The 25,203-nt window shown below is 35.1% G+C and overlaps 1 protein-coding gene across 2 annotated transcripts in view; it reads left to right on the top strand.

Annotated features, from left to right (window-relative positions):
- The window catches only part of LOC118187321 (uncharacterized), a 1,290,260-nt gene that overhangs the window by 1,118,953 nt on the left and 146,104 nt on the right, over positions 1-25,203 (top strand). For both annotated transcript variants that reach the window (XM_085824924.1, XM_085824923.1), the window contains exons 12-13: positions 6,265-6,366; positions 8,425-8,531. In XM_085824924.1, coding sequence (XP_085681050.1) covers positions 6,265-6,366; positions 8,425-8,531 — 209 coding nt within the window. The remainder of the gene's footprint in view (positions 1-6,264; positions 6,367-8,424; positions 8,532-25,203) is intronic.

Raw genomic sequence — 25,203 nt, 5'->3', positions numbered from 1 at the left:
ATAAAGACTATAAACTTATAACTATATAAATTATTCCCTAAAAATGAGTTAGCTATGGCCATATCTGATTATGGGGACGTTTGTAGAAAGCTTATCACCTGTTTTCAAACATTCCTGTGGATAAATCAAAACTTGAAAAACACGGAGCTTTGTAAATTGAAGTTGTCTCAGATATGACAACATTCAAATAACGTAAAATGTTTTCGCAGCACCTGTGAAATACTCGAATGGTTCAAAAATATCAAAAATTCAACATTGAGAGAAGTTATCACGCCTAAAAGCATCGCTTGGAAGCTTATCCCTGAGCGGCGTAAGTCTGAAAAAAAGATTTAAAGATCTCAGGAAGAAAGAATATTTTAGAAAGAAAATTTCTAAAGAAACCCTTAGGAAGAGTTTCGTTGACTTTTTGGCTGTTGAAAACTATATGGAGCGAAATACAGCTTACGCAGCAGGCCTTTAACTTTCGCATATCTAATGAGTTGAGTGAATCCTTTCCTATTACACTTTATAAATGATTTCAGCAACAGTTTGGTGGCTCGATGAGGAGAATGCTTACCTGCCGCGCCGACGATCAGAGTTCGTTTATCGGCCGATGCATCACAAATGCATAAAAATAATTTTAAACCTACATACTTACCAGTGGGTCTATTGATATCTATTGCTTTAGATATGATATCAATCAAAATAGCGATATACTATTTATACTGTTATATTATGTGTTATATTATACTATGTATTTTTTTTAATATTAACTTTAAAAATAAACCGAAGTGTAGTGGGACTATACCTACATTACTTATAGTAAACATTGGGTGTCCCACTACATTTCCACCTGAATCTGATATCTATTGCTTGAAGTTAGTAAGCACTCTGTATTTTTATTTTAAATTATTTTTTGAAGAATATTTTTCTATGTATAAATTAATAAGTTTTTACATGAATCATATTTAATCACATGTCATTAAATCCTTCTTCTAACCATTTGATTATACCTGATAATCTTAATCAATAAACATTTTTATAGATATTATAAATAAATATTAGCTTTTTTTTATATTAGAAAAACCTGGGACAAATTGCTTTTTGCTGTCATTCCAAAACAAAATCCTTTATCTATTTCTACATATAATGTAATATAAAAAAATATATAAATCAAAATTGTAATTTAAGCTAATGGTAAAACATTAATTCTTCCTCTCTATTTTAAAAATCGTAATAACTTCTTTGGATTGCGTCATTTCGAGATCATTTCTATGGCCTGCGCAGCTCTAATGACGTAATAATTGAGAACCAAAACTTTTCTCCTCGTGTGCTTCCATCTTGGATAACTGCGTACTTCAGCTTCTGTCTCTGCTCTGCTTGGACATAATTTTGCTATGTTGCTTCTTATTGCAATAATATCAAAAATGTAAATGTTTTTGAATCGGCACAACCCGAGTGCCAATTGCACTGTGGCCACAAATATCAATTGGAAAATAAAAATGGAGTTAAAACTGCCTCGACTGCCAAGTTCTTTAGATATTATCAAGTCAATATATTAACATACTGCACAACCAGAATTCTTCAATATATATCTAATTACGCATGAAAATGTTCCGGCTTTTCCTTGCTTTTATTATTTTATACATATATTTGCAAAGACACTCATGTTGTACTGCGGTTGATCATTCTCTTGGTTTCTGCTTTTATGCTGAGATATCACGGATTTAAAGCACTTTTTGATTTCGTCATTTGATAAATCATCATTTTAAAGACAATAATTGGTTCAATCAAATTTATTTGTATCGAGGTGCTAGGAAAAGAATTTTGTTTTTCATGATGTTTTCCTCAACGTAGATAAAAATGACTGAAAAAGATGACGATTTCCTGTTTTACTGAAGATAAAAAAAAAAATTATTCAAATGCTAACAAAAGTGGTTAATCTTTAATTAGGGGTACATTTTCGGTGACTTTTGGTATAATATTTATTTGCCTACAGTTATAAAGAGTACAATAATCAAAATATGGTTGCTTCTTTCAATACTAAATGAAGAAGATTGTAGCGAGTACTAACTAAACATCTGTAATGACGTTCAATCCATCCGTATATTCGGCCCACCAGCGGCCGAGCGGTAAAGTCGCTGAACACTGGTAGTTCGGTCCGAGATTCGAATCCCGCGAACGGGCTGCCTGCATGGGCGTTTTCGTGGTTTTCTCTATGTGTAATGTTCATACGAGCTAGTTTCCCTTGTCTTCCACGAGGGCATTCCTCCCCTTAGGCAGATAGCCAGAGTGTGCTTTGCCATAATTAAATAAACCAAACCAAACCATCCGTATATTCCCATCTGAAGATTAACCAACAAGGAAAGTATTTTTGCGACTGTCGAGCTGCCCTATGAGTACTAAAAAAATTGCAGAAGTGCAAAATAAAAAGGGATTTAGTTAAAAAACAAACATCTTATTTCAGAATGTAGAGTTTTACGTGTTTTGGTATCATACACTACATCAAGACTTCTACTTAAGCAATTTACTGCTGTTTCTAGGTGAGCAAACTGAAACATATGAAGAGTGTTAAAAAAAAAAAAAAAAAAAAAAAAAACCTATTATTTAAGTATGTTATTTGAGTGTGTTGAGTAAACTAAGTATGTTAAACTGAAGGACCACCAGGTGCCTGGAAATCAGCCAGCATTTTGGTCATGAAGTCAAAATAAAATTTTAAATTGAACTATATCTAAGTAGCTATTAACGAAAAGCTACACGGAAGTTGGTTCTTAACCTACACCGGCGTGACTGCTCTATCGGCGAGAATAAAGAAACGCCGTAGTGCTTATCATAACATCAGTAACGTGGTCTTCAGCAGGCAGAACACGCTCTGATTAAAACAATCTCAAAACCTCACTTAAATACACAAGAGCTATTTTGCATTCTGGCAGGAGAATGGAAAGAAAGAAGTGATACTACAGATTTGGATCATAAAATAACTGGCTAATTAACATAAATAAACCTTAAAGTATTTGGTAAGGAACCCGATTCGAGAATACAGTGAAACTCGTTTTTAGTTTAAGGATGTTATTTACTACTTTTCAGTTTATAAATGTGATAAATATTTAAGCATTTGCTAAACATCTGAATTTTCGTTATACCTTACAAATATGGTATCTTATTTGCTATACATAACTTTTTTAACGTAGTTACGAAGCGAATAACATAGTAACGTAGAACTAAGCATAGTTAAAATATGTATATTGATTTTCATCCAACAAGTAATAAGGAATAAACGATTCGGTCCGAATAGTCACAAGATTGCATTTTAATTACTTATTTGTTATTAATGACCCAATTTGGTGTACAGTATTAAATTATTTCATTATGGTTTAAAATGTTAATGAATATAACTAGTAGTTTAGCTAATTTGCTTTCCATTATTTTAGTTAAAAATACGAAATTTCAGCTATCATATTATTTATAGTTAGTCCTCAATTGCTAAAATACGAAATGTAATTTATTAAAGAAAGAATTCATCTTCATAAATTTTGATTTACTGTTGTTCTCCTTTAAGTTACGGAGCTGATGAGTTCTATGTTTTTATCAAAAGTGTGCTCTCTACGTCATTCCCTTGGTTATAAGCCTTCTCGTTAGTTATTCCTTGTAATGTGTCCCTAACCGTTCTATCCGATGTTATGGTGACTCCCTAGTTGTTTCTCTCATAAGATATGCAGAAGTACTTTGTGCTCGCGAAAGTATGTTCTAGTACAGAGTAATCCAATCTATTGATCTTCTTTTCAGAAATTCAGGACTTCTATGATTTTCCCAGAGCACAGAAGATTACCTTAACTTTTCCCTAGATTATTAGCCATTTCTTTATAAATTATAAAATATTATACCTCATTTCCTTGCAGATGAATACAGTGTGTTTGCTCTTTGTACATTATTTATTACATCATTAGGCTTTCAAGAATTCTTGTGTTATCTTACATTACAACTCTTCCTTGATTCTTAAATATTCCATTACTTTCCCTTTGTTAACATCTGTCGTAATTAGGAATTTTCGATTTAATGTTTTCTATTATATTTTCATTTTGTATTATAAATGCATGAGAAATTGAATGTTACCTGTACATTCTGAATGATTTATCTGAAAGATGATTTACATTCTAAAAATTGTGAAGGAAATCCAAAATTGAGGATAATATTTAAACTTTCTTAAAACATTTAGTTTAATGAAAAAGCATCGTTATTTTTTAAACGAATAAGAGACATTGTTTTCAGTATAAGCCAACATGGAGTTAAATTTTTTCGGAGCATCAAAAATATCTCTGTTAAATTAGTTACTTCAATAAACAAGAAATTAAGATATGATGATCAACTTAGAAAACATTTTGTTAGCAATACATAATTTCAAAACGAGAAGAATTACAAGAAATAAAACAATGGATTTAACTTAAAGATGAATAATCGTAACTAAAATAAAAAAATCAGCTAAAATTCGTTCAAATGGGTTTTAGTATTCATTCAATCCTCACCACATGAATTCATATAAACCAGAATAAAATGTAGTGCTACAATGTACTTTTGTTTTTATACACTGCTGGCCACCGTAAATGCAACACCCTGAAGGAAGCATGCAAATAACATGAAATTTACAACATGCATTAGCGGAGGTGAGATATGCAAATGATTAGAATATCAACGCAGACGTACATCACGCGCGCCTGAGGTACCACTTTAAAGCGTTATTTAAGGCTTGGAGGTTTCGACGATTTCAAGTTCGGCAATTGTTTTTTTCTTGTGGTTTTTTCAAAAAACGATCAGTTATGCCTCGTAGTAAACAGCGATCATCGTCTGATCAAGTATCCGAGTTCGACAGAGGAAAGATAGTGGCCTAGCGAAAGTGTGGATAACCTTTCAAGGAAATCGGTAGTCGTGTTGGATGAAACCAAACAGCTGTAATGCGGGTATGTGACCGTTGGATGCAGGAGGGTACGACGGACCGACGTGTTCGATCACATCCACCTCAGTGCACCATTTCACGTGATGACAGGAACATTGTGCGCATGGCAGTGACGGATCGCTCAGTCACATCACGAACCATAGCACAGCACATTCAGTCTGTAAGGAGTATTCCAGTGTATGCGCATACCATTCGACGCCGTTTACAGCAGAGTGGTCTGTCCGCAAGACGTCCATTGCTTCGTCTACCCTTGACGCAGAACCACAAACGTCTCCGCCGCCAATGGTGCGATGAAAGAAGGATGTGGAAGGCAGAATGGCAGGAAATTGCCTTTACTGACGAGTCACTCTTCTGTCTGCAACAGCACGATGGTCGGATTCGAGTCTGGATACACCGCGGAGAGAGGATGCTGAACAGCTGCGTTATGCACCGCCACATTGGTCCTGCACCGGGTATTATGGTATGGGGCGGTATTGGATATCACTCTTGCACTCCTCCAATACTCATTGCCGGTACTTTAAACAGCCAACGCTACATCTTCGAGGTATTGAAGCCAGTTGTCCTTTCTTACCTTCAGGGCTTGCCCACAGCCATATTTCAACAGGATAATGCGCGACTACACGTGGCACACACTGTCCAAGTGTTCTTCGTCAATCGCCAGATTTAATTGATTCCCTGGCCGACTCGCTCTCCGGATCCTTCGCCGATAGAAAACATGTGTTCCATGCTTGCTGAGCGATTGACCCAGATTACATCTCAAGCTGCCACACCAGATCAAGTTTGGCAAAGTGTGAAAACTTCTTGGTCTGCTGTACCCTAAGAACACATCCAAAGTGTCTTTGAATCAATGCCGAGGCGTGTGGAAGCCGTGATCTCCAACAATGGGTGGCTACTCTGGCTATTGATTCTGGAAGGAACCACGCTTCACATAAATCTATAAATTTAATCAATTGATACTTGGTCAACATGTTATCTACTAAATAAATTTTGTTGTGATATCTCTTGTCTTTCTTGGTGTCGCAATTTGGTTGGCCAGCAGTGTACTTTTCCATAGAAATGGTCTAACACATGGTGTCCTCTCACGGAAAAATTCAGTAATGTCTGATAAGCAATCCGTGTAACAAGACTGTTATTCCAATACTCTGAAACATAGTATTAATTACCTTTAGTTCCATTTGCCTAACCTCATAAAACCATGCATTTTAAAGTGTTTAAACCGAAAACGTAGTTTCAAATGTGTAATTGTGATTTAAAAAATTTTAATACTTTCAAAAATATTAAAAAGGCAAAATGTGTATTAAAATATGTTAGTATTTGTTATTTACTTTTCACAGGAAGTACCCCAACATGTCCAGCTGAGAAATACATGGAAGTAAATTGGTCTGTAACAGCCGCAAATTCTGAAGACATAGAGTTTTGTCCCAAAGGATACACTGGTAAAAGTTGTCGTTTTTCAGTTTATTTTTTAGTAGCATATATTATTGCATATGTTTTAAATAACATATAAATCAATATTTTAAAAGATGTTCCTGTATTGATTTCTGAATTTATATAATGATGAACAATATATGATGAAAATCTACATAGTTGAACTCATTTAAAAACATTTTAATGCATTTAAATATTAAAATCCGAACCCTGTGCTTCGACGAAGTTATTATCCTGAAACCACAGTTTAAGATAACAGATCTTTGTTTTTCTACACTTATTTCAAATTTGTTATGCCAAGAATAGTGTGAAGGAAGTTGAAACACATTAAGTTACAATAAAAACTTTTTTACGTTCCCATGCTGATAAAGTATGTATTGCCGGCATATAATTGCCGGAGAAGGCTCTTTGTTGCAAATATCTCTTTCAAGTTTATCTGGCGTGTCTTGGACACGGGAATTTGGGGGAAAACTTCAAAATCACTTTGCGCTTCTGAAACTGTTTGTCAGTCCAAGCTTCAATAAGACATCATTCCTCTCAATGTAGGTCGTCTATCAGGGAAAGTGTTTAAGTGCAGAGGATATTATAGAAGGACATAGTCATCATAAATCGCGTTAAATTAACCCCAAACATTTAACAGATATTTAATTATAAATAATTAAATTAATTAACCAAAGGCCTTGGAAGATAATATGCCTCATATCATTATATATTACATTAGCAATTAGCACTGCGAAACCAGACCGTCGCTTAATCTAGATCTTACATCTGCTGGAGTGAAGTGGTGAAGTGAAACAGGATTGTTTTCGGCCAGGTTACCTTGATTTTCTTGGTCATTTTTTTTTTTTTTTTTTTTGCATGAGCAATAAATGTTTGGAGTTTGAAGATGATTTTGCTATTTGCAAAATTTAATGCGTAACTCTGTCTTGCGAGTTGTAGAATCAGAAATGTTTTTCTGATTACTACTGATTGTTGTTGTTTCAAATGTCTGGACACTTTCAACCTAATACATTCATAAAAGTGACCAGTAACATTGGTCATTGAGTTGTCACATTTCTGAAAGCATTGCACAGGGTGCGGCCAATTTTTAAACCAGCAAGAATGGAAAGCTCTCATCCTTATTATGTTGAAGAATACCCAGAAGGAGTACATGATGGACTCCCTCTTCTTTCCCAGTCGCCCAGCCGGTACAGTGGTTTGGGACGCTGACTGTTGTACTGATGGACCCGGTTCGAATCTGGAGAAGGCATAGGTGTTTGTAAGTGTATAGTGTCTCTGCAGCAACGGAGCACTCAAAATACACACCGAGCCTAAAGTCCTGTCAAGGTTAGCAGGGGTAAAGAGATGGGAGATGTTCAGATGCCAGCCCCGGAATGTTCTCTCTCAAAACTGCGGAATTGCGAAGTTAGTATGATGGAACTATAACTGTACAACCAATCGTTAATATTTGGTGTCGCGACCACTTCTATATTTATCTCTCTTTCCCTACCATCAGATCTCTTATTCGGATTTGGACCAAACAATACAGCTGCCATCATCAATAATTACTATACTGATACCGATCGAGGCCAACTTTCTGCTATTTTGTTCCGCGGCTGTTTGTCAAACTGGTGCATGAATGCTTATAATTCTCCACAGTTGTTATTGGTGACAGTCTATTTGTTTCTATCCGCATGAAGATCTTTCACTACCCTTTATTTCTGCTTCTCTCAGCAATCATCGGACATTTTAAGTAAAAATGTTCCCGATCAAATATTCCAATTATGTGAAATTCGCAAATTTTCCGTTGGGTCTTTTCCGAAATCAGTTAAATCATACACCATTCCGCATTATAACTCCCAATATCGTGACATGAGTAACGCCTTTTTTGCAAGCTGACTATTAAATTTTTTTTCATGCTAGAAGTATATCTTTTAGACTACGGAGTGTTTGTCTTTTGTTATAGGCTTCTAAGAATTCGCAAAGTCTATGCATTTTCTTTACCGTATTATACAGTAACCAGAATATTAGTAATGCTATCCTTTCTTTAATTGTGGTAGGCTTATTCAAATTTCGTTTTTCCTTAGGCGAAGTAATAAGACATTGTAATCTAAAGAAAGACAGTGAAGCTATGTGGGGAGAGCCAGACTATTCTCAGTGCCTTTCCCGTGAATTTTTAGCCATTAAAGATAAGGTAAGCAATTGTCTATTTTATATATCTAAGTAATGTGAATGTTTTAAAAATACTTTCTTTTAAATATAACTCCTTATTTTAAATTTATTTATTAGCATTAATAGAATAGTTTTAATTGCCAAAATAGTAAAAACGAGGCAAAAATGAGAAATTAAATTCATTTTTAAACGGCCAAGTACCTTTAAAATATATCCATTAAAATTCCAAGTAATAAACCTAATTTAAAATTCTTTAGAGGGATAGTCACCTTTAACCTCTTATGCTAAAAACATAACACGACTTAAAATTTAGTATCTTAAATATATCGCAAAAGTTTGCATTCTTATTTTGATATCCTTGATACTGTATTTGATCTTTTACTTTCTGTCCCAGGTATGAAAATATTTTAAGTAAAATGAAAACATAATTCCTTCTTCGTCATCAACATAAATTGTAATACGTAGTGCATGCAGCATAATGTATAAACAAATGACTATTCTGAGCAGATTTTTTTCCAAATTGGAAAAATAATACGCAGTTATAAGGATCTGTCTTTAAAATAACTAATGTATATTATCCTAAAGAATAATATATTTTTATTTTTGAAAAATAAACGTCAAATTAGAAGTAATTTCTACAATTTTTAAGCAAGAAGCACAATAATTGGTCATTTTACAATCATATAGATTTTATGCTCGATAGATTTCTTAAAATTTTGAGCAATGGTTTTGGAGAAAATATGCAAGCAAGCAGAATCAGAAATTTTGAGAAATCTTAGTTTTAAAATGTAACTATCTTCAAAAATCCATGTAAATGCACATTATTGGTTCCTTAATATTAATAAAGGAATATAAAACAGCATTTATGAGCATTTGTTCTTAACCATGCATCAGTACGTATTTAAGTAACATTGCATTCTTAATGACCATAATTTTAAATGAAACAATGAAAAGTGAGAAGTCAAAATTTTCATGCATTTTCAAATTTGACTAGCCTTTTACAATGCAGGTACAGTAATTACATAATCAAAATATCTTGAAATTCTAACCAGACATTTCAGAGAAAACCGTACACATAAAAGCATTTTTATGAAATCTTAATTTTAAAAAATTGCCTTGCAATCTTGTAAGCACATTATAATAAATTAGATTCATTACAAAGCTTAGATTTAAACAAAATTATTACACGAAGCATTTTACATGCAGTTCATTGCATTTAATACGACGAAATTCCTCGAATGCAAATTCAATATAAATTCGTCTTGAACTTTAAATGGCAAAAGCTTCGAACAAAATTTTTTAATTTTTGTTCTTTAAGGAATTTTTGCATTGTCAAGGTTTTCTTTAAACGCGTATGAGGCATGGATTTTTAACATTAAAAATATTTAAAAATTTGATTGTTTGAATTATTTGAAGTTCCTTAATCCCTTAAGGTAATATACGGCTGACTAATATAAATTAAATATGAATTACTTAATGTAGTAAAACTAATGCGAATGATATTACGCTATCATAATTATCTTCACTTTCCTGAAAAATAGTATGCAGTTCTAAACTTTTTCCAAGCTCTGATAAAGGATATTATATATTTTTCTTCAAATATTATAGCTTTATTACTTTCTGAAAAGAGAATTCCAATGGGAATGCCTATCACAAATGCATTTTGCTGCTGGCCTTTTCTTGAAATATCTGAAGAAAATTAAATTTGTTCGCGAACTTGCTTTGAAAGTTTTCGAATTTTTCTTTCATATTCTCAGATACACTGCAAGGAAATGACTTCTGTTCCTTGGTACTATAACGAACTTGATTTAACATCTAACTCAGCTCGAAAGGGAAATGATGATGTCAGAAAATTTTCTGTTTATATGAGAGAAATTCCTAGACATAAATTTTATTTCTTCAGCGCTCCGAGATTACGAGTGCACAAAATGATTAGATTAAACTTCAAGGTAGAGAAATCTCTTCAAGTAGCATTATTTCAATAGATATGGAATTCATCCATTGCTAACAAAAAAGGGGTCCAACGAATGGCCGAGAGGTCTACTGGTAGTTCGTCTCGAGTTGTAAACTAGATGAACGGATTGGCTGCATAGATGGTTTCTGTTGTTTTTTCATGTGTAATATCAATAGTCAGTGTTTCTTAGAAAGTCGTCTGCAAAAGTATCCTTTCCCTTAGGCAGGCACCTTCGCGTACTTTGCCATATTCAAATAACCAACTATTAACCAAGCTAACAGAGGAGGTTTAAAATCTTTGAATTCAAGATTGGTTTGAAAAAAACTCTCAACTCAAAAAGAAGGAATAGCAGTTAAAATTAGGTGTTCAATTTGATCTTTGTAGCAAAACTGACAGCATTTAGATGCTTTGGAAAATCACGTAGCAGTGCTACATTGCCGAATATAATGTATATACTGACCTTAACCAGATTATTACTTTATGTTTATCGCAAGACTTAACGCGAGGTACGCGTTTTCACGCATATGTCAAGGTTTGGTTTTAGTACGTAATTTATCGAATTTAATAATGTCAGATGTATAAATTGAATACGGGGAAACTCTCACTCCAAAGCACCTACGTGACCATATAAATATAAGCCGACCAAATCACAAATACGAGAATTAAATAGTGGGAATGAATTTCAACGTCAAAAGATTATTAAAAGCAATAAAATTTCAAATAAAACTTATTTTCCGCTTTGTTTCTGAAGTTACCTTTTGATTGATATCTGAAATAAAATGTGCGTTCTATTTGTTATAAAAAAAGCTTATTTATAAATGATTTTTGTTCCAACGTTTTGTTTCTGCAAAATGTAATTTCGCAGAAACAAAACGTTTGGATTTAATATATACTGTTTTTATTACATACTTCCTGCAGAATATATGTAATAAAAACAGCAGTAACCTATGTCATTTAGGTAATTAACTTATACTTTACCCTTTATGGCACGATCGCTTACAAGCAATATATGTTTTCCCCATTTGCTAATTTAAGGGTTAAATTATACAAAAAATTTAAGCCTTGTATTTTTGAACGCGCTTTTAATTCAAGATTTGATTTTGCGATCGATTCTTTACGTTTAGAGATCGACTGATGTAAGTACTTACGGTAAGTACAATTACTTACTCTTAACTTTCAATTTAGGTCGATTTTGCAGTTATTTTTATATTATATATTTCTAATTTATCAAGATTATTTACATTTTACTTCTCAAATGGAGCACGATAAGATATTTATAGTATTCTAAATGATGATCGTTTTATAGAAATTCTTTCCTCATTATATCACCAAATTTACTACATTCACATTTAAAGGAAAATCATGAAATTATTTAAGCTTTACTTCATTTTATGACAATTTATTAGTTACTTACATACAGTTACATAAAAGCATCACGTTGCTATACATGATATGTGTTTGGTAGGCGAATTACAGTAACTGCAGTTTTTTTGTTAAGTCTCAAAAGGGTAATTTTATTCAATGCGATATTCGTAATTCGACACAGCATTAACGTGCTGTATGAAGATTTTTTGTGTAATAATCTGATATCCAGAATTCAGGCCACTTTTATTCGGCCTTAAATGTCTTCTTTGAATCTGACTTGATATTACTTCGTAAATAAGAAATGTCTTCTGGCATGTACGGCTAGAAAAAAGGGGGAACAAACACTAATTACAACTATTCATTCAACAAATTACTTGACAGTTGCTCTCATTCTCAAATTTTTCTGTTTAAACATGATTCCGATGTATGCCGCAATCAATAAGCATTTATTTTTGTTGAAATTATTGATTTTAATGTGTTGAATGCTAATTGAATTATAAACATAAGAAACATTCCTAATGTGTCGAATTATAGTTGCTAGATAAGTTTCAAAAGGGTCTTTTTTGATAAAGGAAAGATATAAAGTGTGACTAATTTAGAAACCAAACAACAAAAATCAGCGTTATATTTGCAAATTTTTATTCAAACCTTAAATTTCCTTAATAAACCTTAAATAAAATTTGCGCATATAAGGCTGATTTTTGCTGTTATCGTGGTGGATTTATGCTTAGAAACAGCTCTTTTCAAGAGATATAGACATAATAGCCCATAGGCTAAACAGGAGGAAACGTTGAAAATCTATATATGCAATACCTGTATCAGACTTTATTCATTCAATGAATGAAGTGGTACTTTTCGAAGTATGACATTTTGCTTTTAACTTGATGACATTTCACTCTTTGAAAGCTATTGCGATAATGAAATGGAATTTCTTCTGTAAATATCAGACATAAATCTTTGTCTTGGTAGTACGTTGAGTTTATGTTAATATTTTTTTCCATTTTTTATTATTTTAAATTTCTCATGGTAAAGAGAATCCTGCGCCCTGAAACGTTGCGTTGAAGAAACTGGTGTGTTAATTTTTTTGCATTCATTTTCGATAATAAATAAACCTTTTATATAATTGCAGTCATTTCAAGTAAACCCATGCTACATCAAAGGTTTTAGCTTTAAGTTCTAAATCTCAGTTTCTTATTTTTTGTTGTTGCTACAGGTGTAGTGAAAGACTCTGTAATAGATTTCTGTGTCGTCGAAGATTTTCCTAATACCAAAGACTAAACTTTAGAAACATTTGAAATAATACTTACCTTTTCAGGTATTCGTTTAAAGGTTTCTTCCATCTTCCATGTAGAAGTCATGATTGTTTCACAAAGTTTATGAATCATCGAATAGGAATATTTCTCTTGGAAAAGCGCAAAAACGTATTCCTCAGTTTGTTTATAAGCGAGATCTTTTCAGAAAGCGCAAAAGCATATCCTTCAATCCACAGCTTGTTTACATGCAAAGTTTTGAAAGAAGAATAAATTTAAAAGAAGCAGATGATATTTCTCATTTTAAATAATAAGCTGTTGCCCTAAATTATTATTATAAAAAATTTGTTTCTTTTATTTCTGTATCGAAATTGCTCTAAAAATGTGCAAACATCAAACACTTTGTCTTATTCCTAGTTATCAAGCTATTTGTCAGATAATAGACCATGTTAGGTAATTAATTTTTCCAAATTGCTCTAGGAACGCACTTTGATGGCACTAAAGGCAGCTGAAAACTAGCTTTTCTAGTATTTCCCTTAGCAATTATATTTGCCTTTCTAATTTCGCAACGAATTTCCGTATTTTTAAAAGACTGTTGTGAGATTTTGAGCTTAAAATATTTAATGTGCTCTTTCGGTTAATCATAATTTCAGTCCCTTCATTTACTATTTCATAAATCACACTGAAGTAAAACTTTATGCTGAAAGATTTGTTTCCCATTATTTAAGAAGTTAATTATCGTAATGTATCCTATAATTTACTGTTAGAAACATTCTTTGGCAAGGTTTTAAATACCTTAATTTTCTCCAGTTACTCCATTTGCATAAGACATAAATGTTAGTAACGACGGTGAAAATTATTGGGTACTTAATAATCTCTGAAACTGAGAGTCTTCTGAATCTTATTTAGCAAGTAATAACATTCCATGCATTACTTGCTAAATAAGATTCAGGATTAATAGTAATCAATTCATAAGTAATGTAAGTAATCAATTCATAAGTAATGTAAAGATTTCGTCCTGTATTTATAGATGGTTGGTATATATTATAGACGTTTCAAGGTGTTGAGAAATGTATTAAAAGTTGCAGAATGTAATAGTTTCTACATAAAATATTCTAATAATGCACTGGCTTACTCTATGTGGAATTTCCAAAAACTTTTTCTGAAAATGAACATGTCTTTTGCTTCTTCTGAATTAATTTATTCAAAAACAGATTGTCAGTGGTACCTTGGTATACGCCATTAATCAGTTTCATATCCTTGGACGTATCCAAACGAAATATGCCAATAAGAAATAGAGAGAAAAAAATTCTGAAAGCTTTCAGGTTTTATATTACGCCCAAAGAGATTTTTTTAACGTTTTGTATGTTACCCTTGTTTATTAAATACCATGCATTTTGCACTTAAACCACATAAAATTCGATTTAACAGCACTATCACAAAATACTTAAAAAGAGCATATTTTTAGAATTTCCGATAGGCTGTCTCTCGCGCTAGAGATAATTTTTTTCCGTACTGTGTTGCCATTGCTCGCCTTGAAATCGTTTTATTAATCAAAAATTCGTTAAACTTTTACAAAATATGAAATAGGTAATAAAACAAATTCCATATTCAAAATTCTGGCGTACATTTCCCATGTTCGGGTGGAACATTACGTTATTCAGAATTTGATGGCTCTAGCTACCTTCGTTTTTTCCCAATGCGAGAAATGTGTTTACATTCATGCAGAATCTTCATTATTTTATTTATTCAAATATAAGACAGGGCGATAATATATTGTGGCAACAACTTAAAAAGGAATCCGTCGTATATAGTAAAACACCACAAAAGACCGTTTTGACCCTAATAGCCTATTGTTATTACTATAACACTATTTAATACTAAAATGCAAACGCAGCGGAGGAAATACAGGGTGGTCATAAAAACCGTCCCGATATAAGAACCCCTTAACAAGCTATTTGCTCATCCAATCGGAATTGAGTTTCAGATGCTGTTATTTGAAGGCATGTGCTCGATATTTAAAACAACAGAGCTCTCATAGTTACGGTTGCAGTGAAAAAATATCAAAATTTTCGAATACCAGCACCCACATTCTCCCTGCGCAAATTGATAACCACATAGATAAACCATAAATGGCGTTGAAAAGATACACGTATGACGAAAAATGTTGGCATAAAACACTCTCAAAGCATTTTGAGGGGCCAGTGACAACACAAGACAGAATGAAAAAACCTTTTACTGGAATTAACAGTTTTCAACTTGCCCTCCTTTCAAACGATATCGCATTGCATGCGGAAAATTGTTGATAATAATGACGAGCGTATGCAAGATAAATCTGTAAAACTATTATGGCTTTTTATATCATCTTTCACTCTAACAAATCTCATGGATTTAATATCCTACAGTTTATATTTAAGACAATCACAAATCCCTCGGCGTATGGTCACGGGAACACGGAGGCCACGAAACTGCAAAGTTACGGGAGATGATGCTATCTTGAAACGTGGTACGCGGAAAACTTTTAATTCCAGAAAAAGTTTTTTTTTTCCTATTTTCTCTTGTGTTGTAATTAATCTTTATAATGCTCTTCTTTGCAAATGTTTGACCCCGGAAGTTTACCTCATACGTATATCATTCCAACGATATTTTTGGTATTTTAGTGCGCTAATCAATTTGTGCAGGGCAAACGTGGGTGCTGCTTTTCAAAAATTTAAAGTTGTTTCACTGTAAGAGCAACTATGAGATCTCTGTTATTTTAAATCATCGCAATCCCCAACGCATACCTTCAGCTAACAATATCTGAAATTTTACATCCATGGGTTGAGCGGATAGGTCACTATCAATTCATATATAAGGGAAGATTTTTATGACTACCCTGTACATACTGTCCATAAATGAAGCACTGCACATGATACTGTACATAAATGTTTTTTTCTGATGTCCATATGAAAAGCAATTTTTCAAAGTACTGTAACGTCTCTATTCTCTGTTTGGTAATCGATTTCACCACCTTCGCGATGTTAGCCAATTTAATAACACCTTTATTTTTCACAATCATAGACAGCACCCTATTGCTCATGCAACTCATTGTTAAAAACTTTACAAAATATTTAAGCGAAACAGCAAGATTTCATTTGCAAAGTCATAGTTATGGCATAGGTTATTTTGTGAATACCAGGAGAAGATGTACTTACGCTCGTGAGAAGTCGTGGCTTTGTTTCAAAAATGGGAAGCAAGTGTAGGGCGCTCAGTCATGAATCATTAGTTTAGGGCGCGTAGTCAAGGGTAGGGCGTTTCGAGTCGTCTTGTAAACAAATTTCATATACCAAACAAAACTTTTCGCATTCAAACAAATCGCATTTCAAAGCGGGTGTTTTGAGGTACTCAGTATGCAAGGTGATTCTGAATGAATATCGGAGTTGTAGTATCGCATTTTTAGTATTTATTATGTAAAATTTAAAACTATAATTAGTACATGAAATGAAAAAGCAACTCAAACAGTTATTCGTATAAGCTTACAAGTGTTCAATGTGAGCACCTTTCGTCACACGGCACACATCAAGTCGATAGCCCAGTTCTTCCCAAACGTTGATTAGTGTTTGTGGTATAATTGTTGCAACAGCTGCCTCAGTCCTGTTTCTTCTTAGGTCAGGTAGGTCAGCTGGGAGTGCAGGGAGTACATACACACGATTTTTGATGAACTAACTCACACGTTCCTTTATGAACTCAATACACTCTTCACTAACACTTGGTCGTCCTGTACTCTTCCCTTTGCAAAGGGGCCCACCAGCGGCCGAGCGGCAAAGACGCTGAACACTGCTAGTTCGGTCCGAGGTTCGAATCCCGCGAACGGGCTGCCTGCATGGGCGTTTTCATGGTTTTCCCCATGTGTAACTTGTATACGAGCCAGTTTCCCTTAGAAAGTCCACCACGAAGGCATCCCTCCCTTTAGGCAGAGAGCCCTCGTGTGCTTTGCCATAATTGAATAATCCTAATCCCAATCCCTTTGCAAAGGCAGACGGTATTTTCAAACTGATTATACCATCTACGGATGCTACATCATTTCAGGGATCATATTTTAACTTAATCCGGAACGTACGTTGCACAGTAACTACAGATTCGATCTCTGCAACTGCAGAACATAAAAAGGTTTGTGTTCACCAGCGTTCACTAGTCGCCATTTTTGCTATTATTGTACGCGCATGTGCCAGTTCTGGCGCATGCGCATACTAGCAAACAGAACTGTTTGAGTTCCTCTTTCATGTATTAATTATAATTTTAAGCTTTACTTAATAAATACTAAAAAGCGCTAAAACCCAGATATTCATTTGTAAACACCCTGTATTATGGTTTCTTAGAATATAATTATAATGAATTTTTACGAAGAATTATTACCTTTTATTTCCTTGTACGAAGTAAAGGAAGTATTGTTATAGCGAAAATTTTCAGGTATCATATTTCAACAGAAACATCCATTTTGATTGCCTCCCATCTATACGTGCTGACAGATCAGAGGACTCTTATTTTAAAACGGATTATAAAATGTATTTACAATGGATTCCAAATGTTTTTTTTTTTTCGCGTCGCCTGTAGGTACGTAGGTTCGTATATATATCGCGTAACTCCTAAGCGTTGGCTGTAAAACTTTCAAATTTTGTATATTGGACTGCTTATGCACCCCCTTTTTTGTTACAATCAAGCAGTTTCAAGCATAGATAGATATAGATATATACACAAAATAAATAAGAAGTATGTTTAAAAGCCATCCCATATTCAGTTCAATATACACTCATGTCCATAAATTAAGGATAATTCGGAGTCACGCGGAAATCGAACTCTAAAATAAATATATCACGTGTAAAATCACTACACACATCTTCAAGAATCATATGCAAATTTCAGGAAGTAACCAGATGACACCGATGGTACGTCACAATGACGAGAGTGTAAGAGAGTGATATATAAGGAATACAGACAAAGAAGTAAAACTGTTCGCAGGCGCTTTATAAGCATTTCATTGCAATAACCGAATAGTTATGACACAAAGGACGTATTTGGATGATTTTTTACGTGGTAGAATTATCAGCAGTCTGTAATGCGGGCGTACCCAACTGGAAGTATCAGACGAACTTCGAATTGCCCAGAGTGTCATCTCCAGGCTTTGGCAACGATTCCAAGATGATGGTTATGTGAGTAGACGTTACAGCACAGGTCGCCGCAGAGTTACAACGCCGAATGAGGACCGGTATTTGGCAGTTACTGCCAAAAGAAACAGGCGGAGCACAGCTTCAGACCTGTCTCTTCAGCTCTCTTCAGCCACTGGTACGACAATTTCAAGGCAGACCGTGTGCAAATGCTTAGGGCAAATTGGTCTATATGCTCGTAGACCTGTCAGATGCGTTCCACTTACTGCAACTCACTGTCGCCTGCGGTTAGCCTGGAGTAGAGAGTATGCATTGTGGACACCGCAACAGTGGGCTTGTGTGATGTTTTCCGACGAGTCCAGGTTTAGCTTGCAGTCTTATTTCTCGCCGGACGTTCATATGGAGAGCTCCAGGTACCCGTTACTACCAAGAAAACATCATTGAAAGACACCGTTACGGTGGTGCAGGAGTGCTCGTTTGGAGTGGAATTATTCTGGGTTCCAGAACTGACCTGCATGTTCAAATTGGAACCATGACAAGCCAAATCTATCGGGGCGTCATTCTGGAACAACATGTACGCTTGTCTCGGGGCGCCATGGGCGCACAATTTGTGTTTATGGATGACAACGCCCGTCCTCACCGCGCAAACATCGTAAGCGAATGCCTTCAATCGGAGGATATCCCCCGTATGGACTGGCCAGCATTCTCACCGGACATGAATCCAGTAGAGTACGTGTGGGACATGCTTGGCCGACTAGTTGCAGCCCGTCATCCTCCTCCTACATGTCTACCGGAACTTTGGAGAGCATTGCTTTTTGAGTGGTGTAATATCCCCCAAGATCAGATCAATAATTTGATACTCAGCATGCCTAGACGTTGTACGGACTGTATTGCATCGTCTGGGAGACATACAATGTATTAACAATCATACCAACCATGTAATATTGGTTTTTTGTAAATAGGTGTTTTTTGTAATTTGCTTCAGGGAGAAAAAATCATTAATTTTTTTAATAATATCAAACATATAGCATCTTTTTTTGCTCTTTACCTTTTGTTTAATAAATAAAATTTACAAGTAAGTCAAATTTGTTTTGCTTCTAACTCTTCCTTTGCCTGATTTTGCATTATCCTTAATTTATGGACATGAGTGTAAATGGAATACATACAAAGCAAAAAGCAGTTCAAAACCTTGCGCGCTTCCAACCTTCAAAAGTTGCGCGCTTGCAACCTGCACGCAACAAAGTGGTGACTGCTGAGAACTGGAAATAGACCAAAGTCTTGAGAAGGGTTAAATCCCTTTTTATTCAACTTTAGAAATTACAAATGCGTGCTCTTGACGCTCACAAACTACGCCGACTCGGCGGTAAAATAAAAATAAGAAACTAAGAAAAGAATAGTAACAAGTGACAAACTGTAAGGATCTTAAGTTTTACTAACGTTTATTTTATTTTAAATCTTTACTATCACTTCTTATTTTCTACTTCCGGCCGGAATTATAAGCATTAAAGTATTTATGCAAAGTTTGTCTGGCGAACGCCAAGTATTTAAGTTATGGCTTTTTGCCAAGAGGGAGAGAGGAAGCAGTTAGTCGAAGCAGGCCGCTTACCTTAGAAGTTTTACTCAGTTGCTGGTTGCCGTCCAGGCCAGAGGTTTTAATCCTCTTGATAATTTTTAAACGCATTGTAGTGTTCACAGTTCTCTGTACTACATACGGCTTCCTGTTAATACAAGGCCAATCTTCCACGTTTATCATTTTAAAGTTAAATTAGAGTTTAGTTTTATCTTTTATATTTTTACGTTAGACCCCAAGTAGTGGGTCTGTGTATTCCGAAGTACGGAAGTTATTGTAAATAGAGAAAAATAAAGGGTTTTGTATACCCTTCTTGTGTATCCTGTTTACTTCCCACAGTTTTGAACATAGCTTTAGTAAGCTCTTCCGAGTCAGGTACTTGCATGTTCCCGAAGAAGGTAAGACGGAACATTGAACCTGATAGTGGCGCCCAACGAAGAAGAATAACCATGGCCGAGTTTCAAGAAGAACCTGTCCTGCCTGCAGAAGCGGCTCAGAATTCAGAAATGCCAGCTGCCGCCCTGGAAGGATTTGGTTACATCGTCCAGACCATGCGCGCTTCGATGAAACCAGAAGCAACATTTAATGGAAACTCACCGGTAACCAGTTTTTTGGGAAAATTGGATGACCACTTCATGCTCTACCCCGTGCACGAGTTTCAGAAAGTTACCTTAGCTACCAGCGCTTTGAGGGGCCAAGCGCTTAACTGGTTCAAATGTATAGGCAGAAGTCTCTTGGGTCAAGCAGGAAGTCCCACCTATACTTACGAAAATTTCAAGACTGGCCTAGTAAAAGCCTTCCCTGTTGTAAGGGATCGTGCGAAATTAGAAACGGAACTTTTTAGTATATATCAACAAAGAATCGAAAACCTCTCAAGCTTTATTTTAAGAAAAATTCACGTCTTCAAACTCTTGTATGGAAACCGTCCGGATCCTGAGATAATTCAAGTGATTTTGCCGAGGTTACTGCCCCAAGTGCAAGACTTTATTGAATTGAGAAATCCGACTACACTGGAAAAGTTATTTGAGCTAGCAATCCAGTTTGAAAGTAGAAGAACGGCGGACGTTGAAAGAAGACGCCAATATCAACAGCGAAACCAATTTGGTGCGCCAAGACTACAGCAAACTCAAGCACACGGCTACGGAAGCAAAGCGAATCAGTGGGCAAGGAAACCCGAGCATTCAAAAACAGCCGACGAACGTCGACAGTTCAATAGCAATCCAGGAAAAAAGTCTCAAGGCCAGTGGAAAAAGAAGGAAAGCACGGAAATGAAAAATAATTTAAACTAAAACGGATTTCTGCTGACGAGAGGGTGCGGAAATCCTAAGGCCAAGAAAACCCCTCTTCCTTCAAGTTAAATACAGTAATGGTGAAAAATTTGACTCTTCCGAAGATTGAAGTGTTGGTGAATAATATCCCAGCCACCGCACTCCTGGATACAGGCGCGCAGTGTTCCTGTGTGGCAGAAGAATTTTTTAGGAAGTATTTTCGGAAATACCGCATATATAATTCGGATAATACGACAGTGTTAGCGGCGCAAGGAGAAAAATGTAAGTGTATAGGTAAAGTACCGCTGTATGTCCGTATCAAGGACGAACAAGTAAAGGTGATGTTTTTTATAGTAAAGAATCTGCAAGCACATATAATCTTAGGAATAGATTTTCTTTCAGAAGCACAAGCAACGCTGGATTTTAATGAAGCGTCCCTTAAGCTGACAATGAAACCAGTTCGTGCAGAAAAGGCTGAACCGCCGATGTTAAATCTTGACCACCTGCCTAATGACGAGCAAGGAAGAATCCGACAAGTGGTAAGTGAATTTGCTTCGTTATTTAGTGATATTCCAGGATTTACTCAGGTTACTAACCATAGTATTGACACCGGAGATTCAATGCCAGTTCGCCACAAAGCATACCGGTATGATAAGAATAAGGAAAAAATTATAGAATGGCATATCACCGATATGCTACGTAAAAAGATCATAACGCCCATCTCAAGTAGTTATGCTTGCCCGGTGGTTTTATGTAAGAAAAATAATGACTATCCTTTGACACATTCAAAAAGGTGGAGATTCGCGATTGATTACCGTAAATTAAACTCCATAACTAAATATCCGGTATATCCGTTACCTATTATTGAAGAAATACTAAGGAACATAACATCCACCAAATATATGACGACTTTAGACTTAACGACTGGTTATTTTCAAATAGGGGTTAGGCCTGAGGACGTGCCTAAGACTGCTTTTATAACCAAGTCTGGCACTTATGCATTTTTGCGTATGCCGTTTGGCCTTTCAGGGGCGCAGGCAACATTTCAGCGAGGTATGGACATTCTGTTAAGACCTGTTCTTGGAAAGTCCACATTTATCTATTTAGACGATATCATTATTACAAGTGATAATCTCGACCAACATGTACAGGATTTAAGACAGGTGTTTTCTTTATTAAATGAGGCCGGTCTAAAAGTTAATGTCGAAAAGTGCAAATTTGCAGCCCCTGAATTAAAATATTTAGGTTACAAAATATCTCAGAAAGGAATAGAGACAGACGAATCAAAAATAATCGCTGTACAAAAGTATCCGACTCCAAACACGGCAAAGAAGCTCTCTTCTTTTCTAGGACTTTGTTCATATTATAGGTCCTTTATAAAAGATTTTGCAGCTATCGCTGAACCATTGTTAAAATTAAAAAGGAAAAAGGCAAGATTCTCGTGGACGGCCGAAGCCAATAGTGCATTCGAAAAATTAAAACAAGCATTAACGCAAGCCCCTGTGTTGAAATTTCCTGAAAAGGATGAGAATTTAGAAATTTCAGCGGATGCTTTGGATTATGCGGTAGGAGCGGTACTTTCGCAAAATCAGCAGCCCGTGGCATTTTTTAGCCGAACTTTAAATCAAACACAAAGAAACTATTCCGCGACCGAGAGAGAGGCACTTGCAGTTCTGTTAGCAGTGCAAAAGTTCCGAGTCTATTTTGGAAAGGTGCCAATAACAGTGTACTCTGATCATGCGGCGGTAACTAGATTGTACTCAGGGAAAAACTTATCCCCAAGGTTAATAAGATGGGCACTCAAGCTACAAGAATATAATCTGGTAATCAAGCATACCCCGGAAAGGAAAATATCGTAGCAGATGACCTATCAAGAATTAAAATAGATGAACAAGGTAATACCGCAAAGGTGGAAATGCTCACAGCATGTACAATAAATTCCCGAGAAACTGTAATAACAGAACTGGGTAAGGATCCTGAGTTTGGAAGCATTTATGAGTATTTAAAGGATCCTGAAAATTTTAGCCACCAAGATATTGTGGCGATAAGAAATAGGGCGGCCCATTACGAACTAATAGATGGTCTATTATTCTATACAAAAACTACGAATTCCAACAACGAATTTCGACCTGTTATCCCAGCTAGTCTTAGATTAAATATCCTGCAGGAGCTCCATGACAGCCCTTTAGCTTCTCATGCTGGTATTCGAAAAACTATCCAACGCGTACGCGAGGCAGTCTATTTTCCTGAACTGCAAAAGTTAACAAGGGCGTATGTCCAGTCCTGCCCAACATGTCAAGCAGTTAATTATATTAATTTCCGCCCGGCCGGGTTTCTAAATAGTATTAAATCCGAATTTCCAAATGAAATAATCGGCATCGATTTATTGGGCCCTTTCCCAAAAAGTCAGTTAAATAAAAGTCGCTATCTCCTTGTTATGGTTGATCATTTTAGTAAGTGGTCCGAAATTGTTCCCTTAAAACGAGCCTCCGCGAAATTAGTTACTGATTCTATTTTAAATAAATATATTTTAAAATACGGGGCGCCCCTAAAAGTTATATCGGATAATGGTCCTCAATTTGTAAGTAATGTATTTGAAGACATGTGCCAAAAACTGGGCATACGTCATTTAAAAATGGTCCCGTATCGGCCGCAATCAAATATAGCGGAACGGGTCAATAGAAATATAGTGAAAATTATCCGTAGTTATGTTAAAAATTTTCATAAAAGCTGGGATAACTATGTCAATGAATTTGCTTTCGCCCTTAGGACCGCAAAACATGATACAAAAGTTTCTAAGGAGTTTTTATATTCCCCCATGCATGCTATCAGGATATAGGTTTTTAGTATGTTCAGCCGGCAGGCGGAAAATTGTTGCACAATCTATTCCAAATACATATAAATGAAAACAATACGTAGCACTGTGAAAACGCATATAAAAACCAAATTAGCAATAAATAAATACACACTTTACAACATTTACAGTGGCGTAATTGATGTAATGTCATGGAATTATATCTATTTCATCTAAATTATGCCATCTATGTTCCATATGGTATGGTATTTATGGAAGGCTGACTACCACGTCATAGGCATCAGGTTCAAAATCCCACATAAGACTTTAAAGTTTGTAACTACGACTGTCGTTTGTAACTACGGGAAAATGTAATTTTAGAAATTTAGAAATCTATTTCAGCTGCAAGCCATAGAATTATGTACGGAAAGAAAAGTTCAGAACATATTCAGATGATTAGATTTTTGGAGAAAAAATATAACCCAATTATTATCTCGCCGGGATTAGGACCACGTATTTTCCGCCTACCGGCTGAACATACTAAAAACCTATATCCTGATAGCATGCATGGGGGAATATAAAAACTCCTTAGAAACTTTTGAATTGCATCCGTGGCAACTTTGGAAAAACTGAGTAAATCTCTTTCATACTTGCAATCCTTACATAAAATAATCCAACATTTTCTAGTATGGAGCATTAGTTTATTCTTTATTCCAGGCAATGCAGGTTACACAAGTACAGAAATGAAATTTCTAGTATTAAAGGATGTTTATTAAACCGCAGATATCATTTACAACCACATGGACGTATGTGTTTAAGTTCGTTCACAGTCAAGTTCTTTCTGGATTACTTAAATAAGAAAAGCGTCCTAGGTTCTTTCTCCTCTACAAATTTTAGAAAACAGATTGCTTTTCAAATTTTTCGCTGTTATAAATATTTTCTTATCTTCAAACATCCGTTCTCAGTTCCCAATGCTCGCATAAATACCTTTTCAGATAAATCATAATTTTCATGAGATAAGGACGTAGCTCTGGTGCACATTAAATATATGAACCACATTAAAGATTACCAGTTGAATCCATACCTTTGCAAACACAAATCAAAATTTGCGTTTATCTATAAACAGAAAATATAAGCAACTCATTTCAAAAGATAAAATAGCTTTCTGAACATTAGAAATATTGTGAGCCTTGATTTAATTTTACTAAATTCTAGTTGGCGTTTCACATGAATCAAGAAAGTTGAAAGCATGTAAAAAGGCTTATAATCCAAGTGAACTTTCATTATTTACAGAATAATTTATGAATAATATCATTCAGTTAATGAGGATAATAATACGAATTTCCATT

The sequence above is a fragment of the Stegodyphus dumicola genome, chromosome 10, assembly GCF_044657685.1.
Source record: "Stegodyphus dumicola isolate Sdum_Otavi_A_Nest chromosome 10, ASM4465768v1".
In the NCBI taxonomy this organism is placed as follows: Eukaryota; Metazoa; Arthropoda; class Arachnida; order Araneae; family Eresidae; genus Stegodyphus; species Stegodyphus dumicola.
The sequence above is the reverse complement of the archived record's forward strand: the minus strand, read 5'-3'. Positions and strand labels throughout refer to the sequence as shown.